A 22,050-nucleotide genomic window follows, 5' to 3' on the forward strand; every position below is an offset into this window, starting at 1 on the left:
GGGCCCAGGCCTACCTATGTGGAGTTCACATATTCTCACCGTGGGTGGGTTTTCTCCGGGTATTCCGGTTGCCTCCCACATTCCAAAATACGCCGGGTCAAATCATTAACTCAATGCACTTAGTATAAAAAAAATAAAATAACTTTTTGGACCCAACTCTTGAGTTACTTCCTTCACCAAATTACGTTGCTATGCAACCGCGAGAGTTCCTCTGCTAGGTCTTACCTGCAGCCGGTTGCCTCCACGCATGTTTATACAGCACTGACGATTGCTTAAAAAAAAAAAAAAAAAAACTGTTTGGACCCAACTCTTGAGTTAGCCCCTTCACCAAATTACGTTGCTTTGCAACCGCGAGAGTTCCTCTGTTAGGTCTTACCTGCAGCCGGTTGCCTCCACGCATGTTTATACAGCACCGACGATTGCTGTAACTTCTCTCAGAACAACTTGACAAGACAACGGCGCGCGCGCAGATTTAGTGCAGCCATTTCCTCGAATCTGCATTCTTCCCTGATGGCTCATTGTCTCCTCGGCGCTGAGTCACACGCCAGGCCCGCTTTAAAAAGTACCGCCGCCTCCTCTGGCTGAGCACTCCAGTGTAGAATTCCGGGTGGGAAACTTCAGAGCTCAAAGATGGAGTGCAGCGGGCGGCTGCTGGTGGTGCTTTTGGTGCTCGCTTGCAGCGGCGCTTTCTGTGCAGTGGTGCAGTGGATGGAACTGACTGAGGCACAGGTAAGATGCTTTTTCAGTGTGCTGTTTGAACTACAATTCCAGCAACTCCATTTTTTTTGTTCTGTACATCTCAGGACTATTTGAAGCAATATGGCTACCTGAATGAGCCCGGTGATCCGCTTGACCCCAACTACCTGGAGGAGGTCATCCAAGCTCTTAGGTAACTTGGAAGGCACTTAAAATGAGAGTGAGAATTGTTCGTAATATTTTTGCCTCTCTTCTGCTGCTCAGCACGAGTAAAAGCCCAAATACGAAAAACCTCAGTCAAGTGTTAATGCTGGCATATCGCATTGTTTTGCTGATAGTGATTACGACAACATAAGCAATAAGATGTCAAATAACAATACTAGATGAAGACTCTCCGTGTTATACAATCTGCAACCACAGTAATAAACAGATTGTGAAAAGATGACCCCAATCACACACTCTTCATAAACGCAGAATATTGAATGTTGAATCTATTAGCCTGTGCAGGTGTTCAATGTCATGGCCATGCGTCAAGTCTCCCTCTTGACCAGAGTTTGATTGTTTATTTTGTTTGTTTTTGTCTCCAGGGTCTTCCAAAGGGTGAATGAGTTGCCTGCCAGCGGAGAGTTGGACGAGGCCACCCTGGCTGTGATGAGGCAGCCTCGCTGTGGCTTGGAAGACCCCTTCAACAAGAAACAGCACAAGTACAGAGTGATGGGTGATTAATGCTTCATGACTCGAAATATCTATGCTGCACAGATGTGTTTTTTTCAAAGCTTGATATCCTGTAGTCGGGCTGAAGAATCAATCAAATTCAAATCGACAACACGATGCAATTTTGGAATTGCAGAGGCTGAAATTTGGGGGGGGGGGGGATATATGTCTCTGCCATAATTGTTTGATAGAACTTTGTTTAGTTCTCGTCGTGAATGCTGAAAAAGACTGCCAGTCAAACTGTTTAGGAAGTTCACAGCTCTAATTGAAGTCAATAAAGGAACTGGATTTCATGTTAGTTACTGGCTAATTTGCCTTGATTTTAATGATTAAAAGCTGTTCTTTAATTTTTAACCATAGGGCCAATCATATAAAAATAATAATTCACTTACTTGGATATAGTAAAATAATTTGACATACAGCATTGTATCTTTTAAATGTAACTTTTTTTTGTTGTCAATTGGTTCAATGTAAATGCCCAAAAACCCAACAAAAAATTGTTTGGTTTTATTAAGAAAAATCCCACCCCTAATATTGTACTTCATAAAAACATAAATGAATGTAATAATCAAATAGAATGTAAAAGAAGCAAATCAACTCATTTCTTTGTCACTTTTATTTTTTTGTTTTGCCTCCGTTCAATGGACATGTTGGCCACCGGGGGGCAGTATAACGCAAACATAGGATATAAACGGAGACAGAAAGCCGAAGTCATCGTCGTTCTTTGCAGAGGGTAAAGAATACATGCCGACGACACACCGATGCTATTCGTATCTTCTCTCAGGTCGCTGGAGGAAAAAAAATCTGACCTACCGCATTTACAACTACACACCGGACATGAAGAAAGCCCTGGTGAAAACAGCCATCCAGGAGGCTTTCAAGTACTGGAGTGACGTTACGGACTTGACCTTTAGAGAGGTGGAATACGGAAGAGGTGACATCAGGATCGCCTTCCACAAGAGAGATGGCTACTGCAGCATTCCGTTTGATGGCCGCGGTGAGGCTTTTTTTTCTGACTTTTTTTTTTTTTAATGTAATGTAGCTGCTGCCTCATCATCATAATCATCATCATCATCATCATCAACATCCTCCTCTACTCCTTTGCAGGTCATGTACTGGCCCACGCAGAAGCACCAGACTCTGGACTGGTCCACTTTGACGAAGATGAGTTCTGGACGGAGGGAACGTACTACGGCTCTAATTTGCGTATCGTGGCGGCCCATGAAATTGGTCATGCACTCGGCTTGGGTCATTCTCAGTTCAGAAATGCCCTCATGGCCCCCGTCTATACCGGTTACCAGAGCAATTTCAAGCTGCACTTCGATGATGTGCGAGGCATCCAAGCACTGTATGGTGAGTCATTTCAAAACACCATCAGTCCTACTGACTGAAAGAGACTTGAAATATTGCATACAGACGACTTCTTTCGATAGATAGGTACATAGACAATAGTTTAAAGCAATGCCTTTTAGATATAATATTGCTCTCTTGTAGTTGCATACTGAAAGCTGTTTGTAATCATTTTTGCTATAAATTAGTGCCATCAAGCAATCATTTTTAAAAACGAATTAATCGTACTTTTTTTAATGCATAAAGAATTGCCCCCGAACCACTGTGTCTTTTTTTTTTTCCTAGGCCAACCCACAACCAACACTTTATCTACTCCAACAACTTCAGACAGTGTCTTTCCTACTGAAAGCAGCAATGACACTGAGAGCATCCCTGACCCGTGCACGGCCACACTGGATGCCATCATGCTTGGTACGACGCCAGACCGCAAACACTTAAAACATCGTGGTAGCACCATGATAAACAAACAAACAAAAAAATAATAACAGGAAGATCTACCTGTTTACAAACGTAAATTCATTTTCCCAGTTATATCGTCACACGTATCCCATCAATGATCACAGGGACATTCCACCACAATGTCATATCAATGGGGTGAGGGATTAGGAGTTGAGGTAGGATTTAGAGCAGTGTTTTTCAAACTTTTTTGAGCCAAGGCACACTTCTTTCATTGAAAAAAATCTCGCGGCACACCACAAGCTGAAAATGTGAAAAAAAAAAACCCACTTATTTTAACAATTAACGTGTTATATTGTTACTATAACCGTTTTTAACATTGAAGAATGACGTTATAACAGCTAGAATTGGAATCAAATGAATACGAAGAAAAAAGTATTTTATCGTCTTTAACATTTTTTGTTTCACCGTCATCTGCATTCATACGTCACAAATTCGCTTGTCTCTCGTCTAAACACAAGGCAATTGGCTAGCTGTTGCTTCTCCCTAGCGGTAAGGGAGGGTACTACACAATTACTTTCTGGGCGAGTGACCGCACAGGCATTCAAATTGGATATTTTCTCGCGGCACACCTGGCAATGTGTGCCGCGGCACAGGGTTTGAAAAACACTTGTTTAGAGTACAGTTATCATTCGAGTTAATCGATTCTTTAGGGGTATGATGAGGATTTCGTTTGGAATAGCATTTTAAACTGAGCTGTAACGGTAAACGGAGAGTTGGAATACGTTTAGCAATTACAGTATGCAGTTCACCAGTAGGGGTCGCTGCCTTTCTCTCAGTTTTCAACTGTGTCCCAGACCTTTAGGAAGTTTCATATTTGTCAAATCAGGTCCTTGGATGAAGACCTTTGCTTTCAGCGGGAAGTACGTGTGGACCATCTCTGATCTGGGACACAACACACCACTAAGGATCGATAGGCTGTGGAAGGAGCTCCCTGGGAACATAGATGCAGCGGTGCAGTCGCCAAGGACCGATAAGACCTACTTTCTTAAAGGTAAATCACCGTCGAGTGAGTCACTACATTGGCGTCATTCATCATGTGGATATATTTGTTTGGATTTAAGAGTAGCTGATTAGCTGTTGAACGATTTAAACCTATCAAGTCAACTTAGCCACTCACACTGCACTTGTAAAGTATGGTTTTCCATCTCCGAGAGAAATAATAATTTGGACTGGTTTCGAGAGAACAATGGCTGATTCAGAGTTTGCGTCACATTTCGAAAGTTTTACACTGCAATAACATTTTTAAAATAAAACGAAAAAAGTGATGGAATGAGGGATGTGTTCCTCAATTTAAGCTAAATGATCTGCCACACTGTAAAAAAAAATTGCTGTAAAAAAAAATTGGCTGCCTGGTGCTTTTTGAAAAATTTGAATTTGAGACATTCGAGCAACACAAGTGTTAGTTTGGCATCATTGACGACACCTGCTATGCTCTCCAAGTATGCAGTTTTTTTTTTGTTTTGTTTTGGCTGTTTCTGTAGGTAATCAAGTGTGGCGGTACACTGGCTTTGTGCTGGATTACGGCTACCCTAAAAAAGCGCAGCGCATCCCTCCTAACATTGATGCGGCTTTGTACTTGGAGAAGAACAGGAAGCTTATTTTCATCAAGGTAAATCTTGAGCGTGCTCCTCATTCAGGTGCTCAACGTGCTGTACTTTCATGGCATTTGTTTGCTTGCAGGGCTCTAATTACTGGCAGTGGGATGAGCTGAAGTACAACATATTAACTCCCAGGCCGCTGTCCATGCTCTTCAGCGGCGTTCCCCCCAGCCCGGACGCCGCCTTCACTTGGACCAACGGCAGGGTGTACTTCTTCAAGGGGGATGACTACTGGCGTGTCAATGAGCTGTTGAGGGTCGACAGAGGATACCCACTGAGTAAGAAAGAGCGTTGGATGCGATGCTGAGGGCCGTTCGACAGGGGGCAGCAGACACCCAAAAAGCAGGGTCCTGCTACGAGGGGCATTTTTTTTTTTTTTTCAACAGAGAAGGACCTACTTTCACCTTGTGCTTTTGTGACTGCGAGAATGATGTAAGATTTGGTATTATGTCGGGAAGAAATTAAACAAAACAAAGGCCTTCCTTTGTTTTTTTTATTCCCTCTCTCACAAACATGTGTGTTGGATTATGAGTATTGATGCTTTGAAGAGGACGTAATGTGATAATGGAAGTGTGCTCTGTCAACCAGACCTCTTTGACAGTGCTTCCATTGTGCACAGATTCACCCTGGGCCTCCTACAAACAGCACAAGCTGTGATTGTATATTTTTGCACAATTAAAAACATGATGCCTCCCTCCCTCCCCCAAAAATGTGTTGTGAGGCAAACACTCAAAAGGACAGAAAGAAGAGAAGTAATGTTTTGTTCCTGCCTTGTGTGAGCAACAAGAAATAAATCTTGGCTGCACACAGCGGGGCAGCGAGGACCAACTCCAGAATAGGAAATCCTTCCAATGACCTCTTTATTGCCTGAGAAAGGTCTGGTTGCTAAGAGCCCAAAAGGAACAAAAACAATGGTCTCATTGAACTACTAAGTATCAAACATGTATTTTATTCATTTCTATCAACATGTATGTACACAATTAGAAAAAAAAGAACGTTGAAATGTCCTGGCTAAAGTCAAACAGGATAATGACTGCTACCAATCAAAAACACGTTTTTTTTTTTTTAACATCACTACCTTGTACTTGGTTGTATGACAAATAAATTATAACGTTTGACAAGCACACGCAGACTAAAACTTCACCAAAAAAAAAAAATCTGAGTACAACTAAAAGAAAAAAAAGCTTGAACGCAATCACCAATGAGTTTTGCTTCACTATGACATACTTGTCACCCTTCTGACACATTGCAGCTAAAAGGTAATAAAAATCACACATCCTTCAATGAGAAACAGTAAAAACGCAACACTTAAAGGCAATGCGACTTAACTTTTGAAGTACAGTACATGTCAGATTTACTAACTGATAGAAATGCACCTCAGGCTCTGTTATGTGGTCAATGCACGATGGGAGAAACTAGAGAACCTTGTGTGGTTTGTGTCTTGTTCCTCTAAGAAGCACCGCGGTTGTAGTGGCTTTCAATGTTCTTCATTCCCAATTAAAACAAAAAAAACAAAGCAGCATCCCTCTCCACTGGTAATCCTCTATTCACATGCGGATCAACAACAAAACATTCTCACAAGTTCTTCAGAACATCACAAGCACGTAAACGGAACCAGAATGTCCCCTTTTTTTTCTCTCCTCTTTTAAAAATGGTTTGCTCAGACCCTGACGACGGGAGTTGTAGCTGTGAGGGGCACCGTGGAGCCCGTGTCACAGTCCAAGTCAATCATAGTGTGGTTGGTGGTGCTCTGGCTACTAAGGGAGGTGCCGGTGCCCATTTGTCTGTCCCGCAGACTTTGCAGGTAGCTCTGGAAAAAAATATGCAGAGACAGTTTTGAGTTAGACGGCATTGTTGCGATCCAGAGATGGACAAAGTATGCAGTGGACCCTTGGAACTCAAACGACTTGATGATAGAACATTGAGCCATCCGGTTTCTATAACACTTATCTTCATCTGAGCAGGGCACTGTGCTGCTCGTGATAGAAGCATAGAAAAAAAAACAAAAAACAAATCAGGTTGAAAAGCCTGAGAGCCCGGTTTGAGTTCCGAGAGTCCACTGTGCATGGTTCAGAAATCAAGAAGAAAAATCAAGATTGAAGAAGAGACAGAAACCACAGCACACGCCATGTTGGGTGACACTGACCGGTGCCAGAAGGTCCCCAGCGTAACGTTTCACTGGGGTGGCTTTACGGCGGTATGTGCCTTCCTGCCCACCTGCCTGCTGTCGCTTCCTGGCGTCCTTCTCTCGAATGCGCATCAGCTGCACTCTCTTCTGACGCCGACTTAAAACCACTAGAGGGAGAGGGCAAACGTGAGCATCGCTTTCTTGATTTGAAAAGTAACAGTGTACAACTGATGATCTGATTTTAAAAGTAACGAGTACAAGTTACTTTGAGTTCAATCAACAGGTGCCGACAATTCTGGGCTACTTGTTTTTATAACAGTACATAACAAAAGTCTTCCGAGGCTTCACGTCATGATTTTTTTAAGACCGTCTGTTTCGGTCTCAGATATGCAACTGTATTAAAGCACTTATGAATTACTTTTGAAAATAATTACTACATTTCGAGACAGTCACACACGCTTGTGGGCCTTTCACTTTCAAGCTAGAATGCGCTGCTATCCATGTTTATTTTTGTTGCTTTATTTTACGCTGCTGTTAGTGTTTTTGAAGCAAAATAACACTTTGTCAACAGCACAGGATGTGCAATGTAACTTTATAATCATTCTCTCTGACTGAGAAAAATCACGATGACTGAAGTGACTGAATTTCCAGTTTGAAAACGCAAATCTCTCTCCTGCCTCCACTGTTGTTGTTTAATTTTTTTTTTTTTTTAATGTGGTCAAAACGTGACATGGCGCAAAAGGTGATATCACTTTCCTCGGGCAGAATGCGAAATTGTGAGCTCCCAGAATGCTTCACTTCTGAGTTCCAAACACTGCACTGTTGTTTGCGGTGTTTCTTCATCTCGGAATTTATGTTATTTGTTAATCATTAGTTTTGTTCTACATATACGCGTGGGGGGAATGCGTGACTGAAAAATTATATGTGATTCCTATTCAAGTGTTGTCTAATGTTACTCACCGCTGCCCAAAAAGGTGGTCAACAACAGATCTGTATGCTACAGTATTTGTCAACATTATTAATTGATCTGCGGTAACGGAGCGCTACTTTGAAAACAAACTGCGGCCAAATTGCTCCACTGAGAAAAATAACGCGCTGGATTCGTCGTTACTTTAAAAAATGGATGCTGTGGAGCAACGCGTTACATTTCTAACACATCACGGGCATCTCTGGTCCAACGGTACAAGTCACGCTATTTCATCCTCACCCTCGGTGTGGGAGAACCTGCCGTCCGTCAGTTTCCACTGGACCAGGACTCCGAGTAGGCTGAGGGTGGGCCAGATGCCCAGAATGACCAAACTGTACCAGCAGAGCGGCGGACCCGGCGAGAGACGCAGGCAGCCGTACACGTGCGAGGCCAAAGCCAGCATCTCCACAAAGTAGTCGGCGCACACCGTCATGATGGCGGCGCCGAACACTGCCGTGGAGAGGACGGTGAACAACTTCTGCCACTGCAGCGTCAGAACGGCGAACAGCATCCCCGATCCGAGCAGGGCGCCCAGGGGCACCCACACCGTGGTGGGCGTGTAGAACTGCAGAGTGAGCAGCAGAGCGGCCAGAGCCAAGAGGAGGCCCAGCAGGAGGCCCGTCATGAAGAGGCCCACGCTGCGCACCATCATGGTGACCAGGCCGCAGAGCAGGCCGATACCGAGGCCGATGCCGGCGCTGGCCTCCACGCTGAGCTGAGTGTCCAGCACATGCTCCTTGTGGCACAGCAGGAAGATGATAACAGAGCCGAACATCAGACCGGACAGGAACATGACCGCCTTGAAGCAACGGTAACCTACAATACAAAAATGGAGCAATCGTGAGCGACCGAGTTGGCATTGGATCATCATTGCTAACTGTTCGCTATTGGGGAGTCAAATACGGTCGGGTCCATGAATATTTGGACAGCGAGCATCTTTTTTTGGCTCGAAAAACAATCCCAATGGATTTGAAGTGGAACAAACAAGATGAGGTGTGACTGTAGGCGTGTTAGCTGTCATTTGAGGGGATTTACATCCAAATCAGAAGACTGGTGTGGGAGTTATTAACGGGAGAACTGGATGTTCCACACCCAGGTGGACATGAATGGCTGCCAGTGAAAGTGGATCCCTCGTATTTATTGATGATGCGACTGCTGAAGAAAGCCACAGAATGAATTCTGAAGGGTTTCGGGCGACAATATTTCCTCATATTCAGCCAAAAAGATGGACAACGATCCAAACTGTGAAAGCAACCAAATAATTTTTGAAGGCAAAGGGGTGGAATTTTATGTATGGCAATGGCCAAGTCAATCACCTGAACCTGAATGTGATTGCAAACAGGAACCCAGGACATTATTGACATGTCTTCAATTATATGTTGCAAAATGTTCACTTTTTTTTTCTTTTAATCTTTTTTATCTCAGGCAATCAACATCTTTGTGTTAAAGTTCTCACAAAAAGTTCAGGGAGGTCCTTGGGTCATTAGCATATCTTAAAAAGTTTAATTACAAGTAAATAGCTCCCTATATTTCTAATGCAAATAAAGGTTTCCAAAATTTCAAAATAACTGACATGTTAAACTTTCACTTAGTTTGTTTTAATTTCAAACGGGTGCAGGGAGTTCCCAAGGTTAGCAGCATCTCTTTTAAAGTGCAATGAACTTGTAAATAAATAGTTCCCTGAAGTTAACACACTTTTAAATTGATCTCTGATCGGCCATCAGATGTCAAAACGATGAATATCGGCCTGACTGGTTCTCGATCTATCCTGGTCATACAAACTCAGTGAAAGCTTGACTTATGATTGTTAATTTGTCCCATTACTTTTGAACCCTTAAAAAATGGGAGCCAAAATGTAGATAGAAACTGTTGTAATTCCTGCACCGTTCACTTGGTGTGTGTGTGTACCCTCAAATAGTGTTTAAAGCCCAAAGGATGAGAATTGTGTCCACTTCCCTCACTTAAGTGTTGCGGGATACTGGACCGTTCCCACCTCTAGCATGCGTGTAATGTGTGTGTGTGTGTGTGTGTGTGTGTGTGTGTGTGTGTGTGTGTGTGTGTGTGTGTGTGTGTGTGTGTGTGTAGGGGGGGGCGGGGGGGCTGAAGGGTTTGTTTCTCACCAAAGAAGCAGTAGATGATGCCAAAGAGGCAACACATGGAGCAGATGACAGCTGGGATGATGTCATACTTCCTCTCAATCTCCAAGCTACAGGCGTCGACTTCGGCATTGCCGGTCCCCACCGGCTCTGAGCTTAGCCTGGTGGGATCTGCCATTCTGGGGTTTCAGGTCCAGAAGAAGAGCAGGATGCGAGGTAGACTGGCTGCGGGTGTTATCTCAGGTCCATCTGAGCTGCTTTGATAGCTAAGAAGACAAACGTTCATATGTGTGAATACTGTAGTCATCAACACAGGAAATGCAAACCCTATTCATGTCGACGATCGCTTGTGTCCACATGATAAACAAAGTCATTCTTTTAAACATCTCTAAAGGGGAAGTGAACTCAAAATTGTTCTTTACACGAATGTTTTATGTCGCCCCAATAGTCTAAAAACGGCATTCGGATGATAGTGCGTTTGTGGAATATGAATTAAGGAGCAAAAATAGGTTTGTTATCATATCAGGGGGCGGCCATTTTGCCATTTGCTGTCGACTGAAAAAATGACATCACAGTTGCTCAGGGCTCAGGTAAGAACCAACTTTCGAATGTCACAAGACCAAGACTCAGAACACCGGCAATTTAAAAGCTTACTACAAACACACACACACGCACACACACACACACGCACACGTTATTCTTGTGTGTTGCTTCAATCTCCTTTTACATAACAAAGTAAAGACGTCTCTTTGTTGCTGCAAAGCTGCGACGACTAAACGGATTGTGACTTTTAGTCGGTTAATGTGAGGGAGCAACACGCGGCTGTATGGGTGGACCACTGGCAGGCCTCCAACCTGAGCTCACCATCGATGAGATCCGATTACAACCGGCTCACGTTTTCCAAGAGAGACAAAAAAATAAGTAAAAGAAAAAAAACTCAGTCACGAGCATATGGCCCTGCTTTTACTGTTAAGGACTGAGACCTGCTACTTTGACAGGAAGTGCCCCTCACACTACGCATTATTCCACGTTGACAGTTCAAGGTTTTGTCCAACACACAAAAAAAACCCCAAAAACATGCACCTCTGTGAGTTTCCCGGGAATGACTTTACATGGAAAAAATGAGGCCTCATCGGAAACTCTTCCTCGCTCGTGCGCTTTTTGGTTTCTCTCCTGCTTTTGATTGCTATCAGCTGAAGGGCAAACGCGGAATATTTCCATCACGGCCATGCACGTGGCCGCTGAAGTATGGAGGACAATTATAAACACGTTTGATGTGACAGTACTTCACTCTTATAAGAACTCATGAATTTATTGGTGAACAGAAAGCATTTTTCCATGACTTTTTTTTAATTATTCTTTTAGTAAAAAGACAAATGAACGTTTTATCCAATGCCTACATAATAATAAGCAAAAACAAACAAACAAACTACCCACACGACCACAAACAGGTGCCCTATCAATTCCAGTGCAATTTAAAGGATTATCTCTCACCCCAATGATGTCATTTTCCTCATAAATGAAATAAAAAGCTTCCAGGTTGATTCAAAATCAAATGTGTCCTTTTTACCCTTTAACACACTGGTGTCAAATGCAAGGCCCAGGGGCCAGATCTGGCCCGCCACATCATTTTATGTGGCCCGCGAAAGCAAATCAAACATGTCATTCCATGGTTGGTGCTTGCTAAAATCTTGCAAAATTTCAAATCCTCATATGTAATAAAGGGTAGAGCCTTTCCCGTAAGCCATAAAAAAATTGAGGCTTTGTAATGCTTATTAAGTCTGAGGTCATCGACTACCTTGCCAATTTGAAATGAAAATCAACAGTCAGCTCATAAAATCCAGTGCCCTCCGCAACAGAATTTTAGGTTGTCATGCTAACTTTTCTAGAACATTTCAGTCACTTGACAACCCCCAGTCACTCTCTTGAGCGTGAGCATTCCAAAATCATCTGAAAAGTAATTCAGTTAAGTCGAGATGAACACACGAAGACACTCCCGTGTGTCTGTGCGGCTGCATCATGTTACGATGAGTCACAATGGTTTCCAATGTCTTGTAGCTTTGAGAAGACCTCGCCGCTGTTGGGAGAATAGAGCCATTGTGAGGCCGGAACAAAGACCCAGAGGCCCATCCCGTGACCTCTAGCGGCACTTGCAAGTAACCGCGCACGTCAAACTGGGGCCCCCCCAAGTCACGACGGCAGGGAGCACCAAGGAGACGAGTGGAGAAGCGAATGTTTGCTTTAAGATTGGAGCCAAGCGCTTACTTCGGATGGCGGCGCACTGATGGGAGGGAGGAGGGACTGACGACAAGCAACATGATTGATCATCAAGATGGAACTCGAGCTATGCTTCCACGCCGCATTTTCTACTTTCGCTCAAATCACCCGGCAACTAAGTGAATACGCGTCAACAAGATGAACAGTCTGTAGTCCAGCTAGAAAACACGTAAGGCTTAGAGTTAAAAGAGCCGACATTTTCAACTCGGAACCGGTATCCATTTTAAGTTTTATAGATAACGTGGGCAGATATTTTATTCTCAGTCAAATACGAATTTAATGAGTGGGAGAAATCACATGGTTCTGTTGCCTAACAGCGATACACGTGTGGTGCCCAATACTACTTAAGCGAACAAAAACAATTCCTTGGAGTTAAAAAAAAAAAATGATGCCCTCGGAGCCCAGACAGAACCATCGGACAAATGGGCCATTAAACAAATTATGTACAAAAGGTACAGTTGCTAAAGTGATTCTTGAAAAGAACATCAAGCATCCTGGGATCCTTTCATGGAGACTCGAGCGTTTTCCGTGAGCTCGCATCCTCAACAGGAATGAGGAATTTCTGACCAAACCTTTTAAAACCAACATTTTTAGCCAGCTCACAGTGTGGTCAGGAAGTAATCAAGCATGACATTCAACCACGAAAAACACATTTTTCTATTTAGCAATGCAAGCTAATAACCAATTCAAACTCGAACCACCCCCCCCCGCCCCCGCCACAATCTTTAGAAAAGCAATTTCTGAATAGAAACACACCCCAAAAAAAAATGTCACTGATGGTGTAGAACACAGGTGTCAAAGTCAAGGCCCGGGGGCCAGATCTGGCCCGCCACATGATTATATGTGGCCCGCGAAAGCAAATCAAGGACGTCAAGTTCCATGATGCTCAGAACCAAAATTTCACACCGCCATATGTAATCCACAATTACATATGATATCGCAAGCATTTTCTCATGACCAAACCCCTTATTACATTAATGTAAACAATGTTGAAACAAGTCATTATTCATGACTTCGGATTTCGAAACTAGTTATCCATCAATTTGTTGTGCGCTGTGTATGAAATATGTGGAGGTGATTAAACATTTATATGATTTCACAAAACACAACGGCCCTCCAAGGGAAACCGTAACTACGATGAGGCCCGCGACAAAAATGAGTTTGACACTCCCTGATGTAGAAGTTCACTCGCTTTACTTCAGTGTTAGCAACGTGGGTTCAATTTCCCTGCTCACTTAATACTGTGCTGACTCGGTTACGAATCGATTGGTTCTAGAATTATTACTGCAGCTTCAAAGTAGGTTACTGACTTGCATACACAGTCGCATTGCATCACCGCTGTAGCAAACCGAGAACACCTTGTCCTGTATTTCTAATTTAAATACGGACTGGTAGTTAATACGAGTGATGAACGGCTTTAGAAAGCATCCCATAACAATTGCTTAGGAGGATACTGCCCCACCCCCCTGAAGAAGCGCAGCAGGGGGGCTGAGTAATGCACAATTGAGTGCTCAGCTGCCGAGGAGGACGGGCTGGCTACAAGTTCCCCGCATAGCTAATTTGGGCGTGTTTATTCAAGAGTTGGACGCGTGTCGTCAGTGAAAAAATCTTTCTCCTGACTTGATGGCCATGGCCAGTTGAGAAGTTAAGATTATGATTTGGCTGTCTGGAAGAAGCCCCCCCCCCCAAAAGAATGCAAGCTGCACTTTGCAGCCATTAATCAGGACGTCTTATTATTGGGCATGTCCACAAGTTCCCCCCCCCTCCAAAAAAAAAAGAAATTGTCATGTCTAGACATCAGGAGCCTTCGAGAAGATGTGGTTATCAGTAGGTTTAAAATGGCTTTTCCATTCTGAGCGGGGAATACAAATATGGGTAAACACAAATAAATTACTGCTCAACCATGCCCATCTGTTTTCACTCTGGAGGATTATTGAGCAGGACATGATGTGGGGCCCCCAACTAAGCTTCCTGCTTTGGAGAAGCAGGAAGGACCTGATGAGGAAGTGGAACATCAGCTTTCAACGGGGGGGTTCACCATTGTTTTTGTGACATGGAGCAATGACACCAGCCAAGCTTTTGGATCATCAACACCGACGCCCCAGATCAGTGAATACCAACTTTGACGACTTTATGCTGCCGAGCAAAGATGGGACAGCAAAATCGGGACAGAACATAACATCTCTCTCTGGATCGCTCGCTAATCAAAAGAGAACATGTCACCCAAGTGAGCCTGCAGACACGACCGAGGTGGTTCTAAGCAACGCGTGTTGCAAATCTGTCTGTGTTTGGTTTCCTGGAACAACTTCGATAATGAGAGCAACACATTTTCCGGACTCTTAATGTTCAAAGGTGAAAGGTCAAACTCCATGCCGCCAACTACGAGAACACATTTAACAAATAAAAAAATAATAATATAGACCTACAAAATGACAGCTGGCGGCCCCTGGGGCCTGGGTGGGTTTTCTCCGGGTACTCCGGTTTCTTCACGCATTCGAAAAACATGCATGGCAGGTTAATGGAGCACTCTAAATTGTCCCAAGGTGTGAGTGTGAGCGCGGATGGTTGTTCGCCTCTGTGTGCCCTGCAATTGGCTGGAAACCAGTTCAGGGTGTCCCCGACCTACTGCCCGAAGACGGCTAGGATCGGCTCCCGCACCCCCCGCGACCCTTGTGAGGATAAAGGCGGATCGGAAAATGGATGGACGGATGTAAAATAACAGCTTGACTTGAACTCCAAACCTCGTTTCTGATTCAATCATCACCTACAGGAACTTTAACAGCAACATCAACAGGCCTCGTTCCTGCCATTCTCTATTTTTATTTATTTATTGTCAGTGTGAGTTTCTGTGCCACTTGTCTGACTCAGATGCCCAAAATGACAGTTATTCCCTTCTGTTCGTTCCTCGTTCAGCTGTTTCCCCTCAGCGTCACGTCGTCTTTCCTTCATCACCAGCTGTTCAACTCCTAGCAGTAACTAGTTACTGATGATCTTTCACGTAGGTCGACATTCTGGATAAGAAATAAAAATAACAAACTGGATTTTCCATGTTGTTGATATGAACGTGAAGTATTGCCAAATATATATTTCTGCAATGTGGAGATAAAACTTCCACAGATCATAGTTACAGGTAAAATGATTTTTTTAAATAACTAAATAAATTTAAGGCGTCTAAGTATGTTGATGGTTTCATCTTTTTCACACTATCTAGCGTTACATTTACAGTCAAGGCGTTCAGATTGAGCTTAAGCCATATCAGAATTTTGATTGGCGCTGTATGGGTAACAGTATTAGTCATAGTAATTGTATTCACATTAAAACTGATCCGTGGGTGCTAGCGTCAAAGCACTTTTTAAGTTGGCAATAATCAAAAACGCACCCCCGCAAAGTCACAGGCAGATAGAGTCGCACCGAATTAAAGCTCTGCCTGACTTCAGTCGAACAAAAAAGGCCTTTCAACAAAAGACTGCGAGTCTGTATTTTAAGAACCACGAAGAGAGCAACACAAAGAGGACCGTTAAGAGGCCAGTCACATGTCTCACATATGTTTGCTTATAACGTCGCTCAGAAATATGCATCACATCTTAGCTTTGTATTCTGGCTTCAGTTGGGAAATACCCTCCGTTAGATTCGCTAAGTGTGGGCCAAAGTGTATGATGGCTTTCAACAAAAAAAATTACACGTTGGCGTGCAAGCGAATGCGTGTGAAAAGCAGACTCCTGACGCGGCTGTGTCCCGCTTTAGCGAGTTCTGTCTGAAACGGGGGCAGGCGAATAAATGCCAGGCTGTATCGTGACAAATCTGATATGTCAACGTGTTGCGAAGGCGGTGGGGAGATTGGCATTGCGCGCTAAGGCGTGGCAAGTCAAAGCACTACTAGCGGTGAAGATGAGCTTCGATCTGACGCAGGGTGTGGCTGGAAAACACTTGGTGCGACATGAGGTTTCGATTCGAGGTTGGAAACGAACCAAAATATATACACATGCTATTAAAGTGCGGGAAGCTCTCGTTGCTCACCCCCACCATCGAGTGTTCTCAAAGCAAAAATACTGCGAGAGCAACTGACAGTAATTGTACCTTGAGAGCCATTTCACCAGTCGAGAAGACAGTCGCACGGTTTCCAAACAAACACAAAGCCTCAAATTGTTCTGTCTGGTTAACTGGAACAACCAAAGAAGTACAGCTCCAAAATTAGCACGGAGGGTGAAATGAAATAACCTGCAATCTCAACTTAAAAGTGCGGGCATGTCTGGCATCAAAGTAGAGTAGCAGTTTAGGGTGTTCACCTGAAAACATGACAGCTCCCAAAATGAGCGTGCATAGATGGAAGTTATCTGGCAACGTCACATGTTCCACTCCATTCCAACAAACATAATTAGGAAGGGAATGAAAATAAAGGTGTGGTGGGTTTGCTTTGATCCATTCCCTTAAATTCCTTCCATGACACAGGTATAATCAGCGTGTACAGTTCAAAAAGTAGTCTTTTCAATAGCCATTTGGATGTGACGGATTCAAGGTGGTTTGCAACGTTGTTTTTGTTTCCGTTGCTGTTACAATCGTCGCAACCTAAATTTTAGAGACAAACACCCCAACTGTTGTGTTAAAGCATGGGCGCCCGTTGCGTCAATCGCGATCGACCGGTAGATTGCGGACTGGTCCCAAGTCGATCGCGAGGGGTGTAGAGGAGAAAAAAAAACTAACAACCATTTATGTGTCTTTGTGCATGTGAGTAATATGTTTTTTGTGTTAATGTACACTGCACCCTAATCATCCTACCAGTCTCGTTTTCACAAAAAGTATTAATTAATTAATTAATTAATTAACTAACTAACTAACTAACTAACAAACAAACAAATAAAGCAGGTAAATCTTGCAGCTTGTGATCAGAGTGGGTGCGCTATTTCTTTTATCATTATTCTCATTCAGAGTTTGTTTCGTGTACAATTCACCGAGGGCACGGGCAAAGAATAGGAATCTAGAGGGCTGAGGGAAGCACTTTAAAACAGTACGTGTGAGCTACGATAGTTAACTCATTCAGTACCAGCCAATTCTAGACCAAGTCTGAAAAGACGTTCAAAAACGTCTTTGGGAGTGAATGAGTTAACAGGCTGCAAAAGTGCGTCGCATGCCTCTGTGTCAGGCTGTTGCTCATCATGGCGTGCGGGTGTATGTGCGTGCGCAGTAACGGGTCGATTGCGGGAGGTTGGTTGATCGAAAAGTTGATCTTCTGTCCAAAAAGTTTGGCCACCCCTGTATTAAAGCTCTTTGCTCTCTGTAAAATATGAGAACATCAGCGCTTGGTAAATGAAACCAAATCAAACATTTTAGGCCCTTTGTTGACATGATAATGGAAACTAAAAACTCAAACGTTTCGAAAGCACGTCTCAATGGGAAATCTTGTTTGGAACAAGACAATGTTATTGTTTCCATGTGAACACTAAAAGTTGTGGTCTGCGAAAACAAAGGACATGCACATGTGTGTTAAGTGCTCAATCTGGGCTGACTCAAGTACTTCATAGCTCACGATGATAGTGGAAACATCACAGTGGTCGAATTTGGGCTTACACGTCGACATTTACGACACCACTATTACCACCAGCTGAGTCGCATTTACTTTCTCAACTGTTCTTTCGTGTAGAGTAAATGCAAGCAAAGTTGTTCGTGCCCATATGTTGTGCTTCTATCAACAATGACTAGCAGGTCAGGATTGCATGACTTCAGATTTTTGTTGTTGTTGTTGAGAGTAATGTTGTCAAATTCAAGTCGACTCGTCCATCCATCCATTTTCTGATCCACTTATCCTCACAAAGGCCGCGGGGGACACCCTGAACCGGTTACCAGCCAATCGCAGGGCACAAACAGAGACGAACAACCATCCACGCTCACACTCACACCTAGGGACAATTCAGAGTATTCAATCAGCCTGCCATGCATGTTTTTGGAATGTGGGAGGAAACCGGAGTACCCGTAGAAAACCCACGCAGACACGGGGAGAAAATGTAAACGCCACACAGGAAGGCCGGAGCCGGAATCTAACCCTGCACCTCCATACTATGAGGCAGACACGCTAACCAATCAACCACCGGGCCACTCTGTCCACTAGTCCCTGATTGCTATTTTTTTCAGGGCTGTAATTTAAAAAATAATAAATCACTGGAGTAGGTAATGCTTGGCAATAATCTTTAGTCACTGACAGCACATACACTGAATTTATGCAGAACTGGAGTACACATTGGAACACAAGTGCATCGAGACAGCTCGGTCAAGGCTTGTCCGCTGTGTTGTGATGGTATTTCCAGACAGGGGGAAAAAAAAAAAAAAATCCTCTTGCTGGGTGTGCTTGGGTAAACACAAAAAAATTTGTGCAGACAAGGGGGGGGGGGGGGGACTAGTCTGTATAACACTTGACGGTTTAGCATGTACATTACAGCGCTGTCTGTTGATGACTTTTAAAACAAAAAACCCATAACAGAATACATTCTGATTTTTCACTTGGTGATCCTCATGCAAAACATCCCCTTATTAAACTGGTACGAAACGGATTGCATGACTACTATTGACAGTGATTGTTATGATTGAATGATCCCTCTCAGTTAATCCCGTTACGCCAGTAGGCACACAAAGCAGGTGGAAAAATTCATATTGTCATATCAAACATTATACTTCTCGTGAGAACTTGAGCTGCAGCAGATTGCATCACTCGTTTTCTTCTTCTTCTTCTTCTTCTTCTTCATTGCTGTTGTTCAAAAAGACAAGCTCAACAGTTCCACTGCTCGGATGTGACCATGTGCTCGGCATCTGGACAAAACTACTCAGCCAAGGCATGCACTCAAAACAGCAAAGCCCACAGCAATCCCTCAACACTTCTTTTGGTTAAGTCACATTTCACGTCATTATTCAGCAATGTCACTGTGAACCGGCATTTACTTCGGTCTCTTGAATGATATCTGCGTCCCTTTGAAAGGAGGGACAAGGCTAAAGCTGAGCTGTTTCTTCTTCGCGCCGAGGACTTGGACGTGCTCTGTTATACGGAGTTGTTTTGACCTGACGTGGCTCCTCTGATAGGACAGCTAATGCAAAACAAGGAATTTCAAATGCTTCTTATCAAGTCCAATCTGCTCAGTTCATTTTTAGAAGTGTTTGTTTTTGTCATGTAACTGGACAGAGATAGAAAGCTTTATCGCAGTTGAAAATGAAATCTAAACGTCACATAACGCTACAAGAACACAAGCATTGGGACACCGGACCATCACAACAATACAGATACCGACAGTGAACATGAAATGAATTATGGAGTATTTTGGAGGGTTCATTCATCCAGAAGAACATTTCTGAGGACCTGCCGGCTCAGTATCTGTGTTGTATAAAGTAGTTCATCAAGTTCTTGGAAGAGGGTGGAGATCAAAGACCTTCACGCCAACCTCATCCAGTTACCATATACAGTATGGCGCTTTAAAATAATCGATTAATTCTTTCTGGAACCACGCTCGTCACTCAAAACGCTGTTATCTCAAAATCATCTTTCCCCATTGAAATGAATGGAAATATGCTATATTCCAGCCTGCCCAACATGACCCAAAAAATCATGTGTTTTGTAATCAGAAAAATTGCATTTTGTAATACAATAATAACATTAAATAGAATAACATAATTTTGCCCTATTTTTGTACAAAAATAGGGCAAAACATGGGAGCAGAGACAACACGAAGAAGAGTTTAACAACCGAAACAAACATTTTTTGCAAAGATAAAGAATATATGGCTGAGTATTATGTCTGTCTTCAGGTGTCGCTCCCGTATTTGCGTTCAGATTTATCTTGTTTAAAGATCATAACGGCACGAAACTATTAGCGACACTCTTTCGCATTGCTTGTAAACATTAAGCTGACGTCGTCGGGTCACTTGTATCACATGACACTACTATATCTAAAGACTTAAAATACAGGGGGTACTGTGTCCAATCCACTTTGATTGATTAATTCACGTGTAGGTAAGACAGACAAGGTAAGTGTACTTGTAGGGTGTACGGGGGTCAGCATTGACTTGTTGTGTTAAGGGGAATAAGACCAGTTATGTTCATGTAGCAAATCCCACGTATCGTTAACAATATGCTGTCATCTCCGCATAAACCCTCCTAAAAATGGTTTCATTCACTACATAATTTATTTAATCCCTGATAATAAACAGCCTGTTCTAAAAAACAAGCAAGATTGTACCTACGTCCTTAAAAAAAACAAGTCGTGATGCTGGTGTCCGTGCTAATTAAAAGGTTGCTCGCAAAATAACATGCACAGTCTGACTTGCCGTTTTACCTCTTCTCCTGCCTTCTTTTTTTGCCCTAAAGCAGGAATGTATTTCCTCTCTGCCTTTTCTAAGGGGCAAAACCATCTGGTGCAAGCTGACAGACTAGGTCAATAGATAAAGTGGGGGTTGTAACGACAGCCTTCAAAGTCCCCGGTAAAGACAGGACCTGTAGGCTGTCATCTGACTACCCTAAAACCAAGAGGCACTCCTTCCCTAGATCACAGAACACAACCGCAGGGCTCAAACTCCTGGCACGCCATGTAGGCCACAAGGAGAAATGTTGGCCTTGTGAAGTGAAGAATGTATTTAGGGTTTGCATAGAATGTACAAACCTAAAATTGTGTCTTTTAAATAGAGCTTAACTATATGAAGTGGGCGAGTGGGTTATTTTGTACCATACTGCAAATAGCTTATGGTAATTGAAATACAAAAATAAAATGTGATGTGGCTGTTTTCTTTGTTATAACACTGTTGACCGCAAATTCCAAAGTATTTGGCGTCTTATCCATTACTAATTTCAGATTAAGTTCAGGTTAGTTAAACAACCTGCCGTTGGAAAGGAATGCTTTACAAATGTCAATACCACAAATGAAATAATTGTTTCCACGTACAAACGCACACTAAACTGCACACCTTGTCAAGGCATGTTTAGCACTGAAGGATGCTCAACAAGTCACAAGATCGTTATGCGTGTGCGGGGGATACTCGAATCAGAACTCGTCACCTATAGCACTGTTGTTTTATGACGCCACATGGTTACTTACTACAAAACAACTTTGTGACTAGAGTGGTGCATTTAAAAAAAAAAAGTAAACGTATGGCACAAGATGTTAGAACGACCAAGGAAAACTTACCGAGGGAGCCAGCAGCTTGGGACGTTCACTTGTGCAGGACAATTGGTGCTGTCAGCAGACGAATTACTCCGCCATTCACAAACACAAAAGCGGTGCTAATGGACCAGGGAAAACCGGTTTTTCCTAACTTTTCCTTGGGCTCCTTGTTTTTTTTTTTTTTAAGGCGACTACAATTACAACACGCCTACAACATCGTTCCCCCCCTCACGTGTAAATTGTCCGAAAGGTGTTATTTAGGAGGATCGGTTTTTTTAGTGAGTTGAGTTAGCCGTGGAAGTGTAGAAGGAGGTTCGGGCTACACTTAGGACGAGGCCCGGTCCAACCTCTCTCTCTCCCTTGGAAAGTCTCCCTCTTGTCGTCATGCACCGCCCATGTCCTCCCCCTTTTTTATCTGTTTTAACGGCTCAAAAAAAAAAAGTTTCCCCCTCTCACTAGTCAGGCAAATCCCTCTCGGTCGTGGGCTCCTGGAGTGGGTGACTTGAGTCCGTTGGAGGGGAGAAAGAGGAGGGGTCGGGGCATCCACAGTTTTGAACTCGGCACCTCCTCTATTTTATTATTCATCAGTTTGTTGTGTATTTCGCTGGCATCGGGCAGAAACCTCCGGTCGC

The 22,050-nt window shown here is 43.4% G+C and overlaps 2 protein-coding genes across 3 annotated transcripts; one reads left to right on the forward strand and one right to left on the reverse strand.

The window, feature by feature from the left end:
- The first annotated feature begins 569 nt into the window (after window positions 1–569).
- Window positions 570–5,973, forward strand: mmp19 (matrix metallopeptidase 19). Its single transcript, XM_019881021.1, has 9 exons — window positions 570–729; window positions 804–889; window positions 1,284–1,414; window positions 2,195–2,407; window positions 2,518–2,763; window positions 3,046–3,171; window positions 4,046–4,210; window positions 4,701–4,828; window positions 4,900–5,973. Exons 1-9 carry the CDS (start codon window positions 631–633, stop codon window positions 5,122–5,124), a joined length of 1,419 nt encoding a protein of 472 aa, XP_019736580.1. The 5' UTR covers window positions 570–630; the 3' UTR covers window positions 5,125–5,973.
- On the reverse strand, window positions 5,885–21,917 carry LOC109522446 (transmembrane protein 198-like). Of its 2 annotated transcripts, none has more exons than XM_019881025.1 (5): window positions 21,443–21,917; window positions 10,033–10,274; window positions 8,153–8,728; window positions 7,035–7,112; window positions 5,885–6,627 (listed from the first exon to the last, which is right to left on the reverse strand). In XM_019881025.1, the coding sequence occupies exons 2-5, from the start codon at window positions 10,184–10,186 to the stop codon at window positions 6,575–6,577; spliced, it is 861 nt and encodes a 286-aa protein (XP_019736584.1). In that variant the 5' UTR covers window positions 10,187–10,274; window positions 21,443–21,917; the 3' UTR covers window positions 5,885–6,574. The 2 variants fall into 2 exon arrangements, with proteins under 2 accessions (XP_019736584.1, XP_019736583.1); XM_019881024.1 differs by having other exon boundaries at window positions 6,964–7,112; window positions 21,443–21,916.
- Between the last annotated feature and the right edge of the window lie 133 nt (window positions 21,918–22,050).

This window comes from Hippocampus comes, unplaced genomic scaffold (genome assembly GCF_001891065.2).
Source record: "Hippocampus comes isolate QL1 unplaced genomic scaffold, H_comes_QL1_v1.1 scaffold68, whole genome shotgun sequence".
Classification (NCBI taxonomy): Eukaryota; Metazoa; Chordata; class Actinopteri; order Syngnathiformes; family Syngnathidae; genus Hippocampus; species Hippocampus comes.

Bases quoted from the DNA above. Each gene is read 5' to 3' on its own strand.
- mmp19 (XM_019881021.1), top strand. From the start codon at position 631: ATGGAGTGCAGCGGGCGGCTGCTGGTGGTGCTTTTGGTGCTCGCTTGC. The intron at 2,764-3,045 runs GTGAGTCATTTC...TTTTTTTCCTAG, and splicing joins AGGCATCCAAGCACTGTATG to GCCAACCCACAACCAACACT. The intron at 3,172-4,045 runs GTACGACGCCAG...TTGTCAAATCAG, and splicing joins ACTGGATGCCATCATGCTTG to GTCCTTGGATGAAGACCTTT.
- LOC109522446 (XM_019881024.1), bottom strand. From the start codon at position 10,186: ATGGCAGATCCCACCAGGCTAAGCTCAGAGCCGGTGGGGACCGGCAAT. The intron at 8,729-10,032 runs GTGAGAAACAAA...TTTGTATTGTAG, and splicing joins CATCATCTACTGCTTCTTTG to GTTACCGTTGCTTCAAGGCG. The intron at 7,113-8,152 runs GTGAGGATGAAA...CTCTCCCTCTAG, and splicing joins CAGGTTCTCCCACACCGAGG to TGGTTTTAAGTCGGCGTCAG.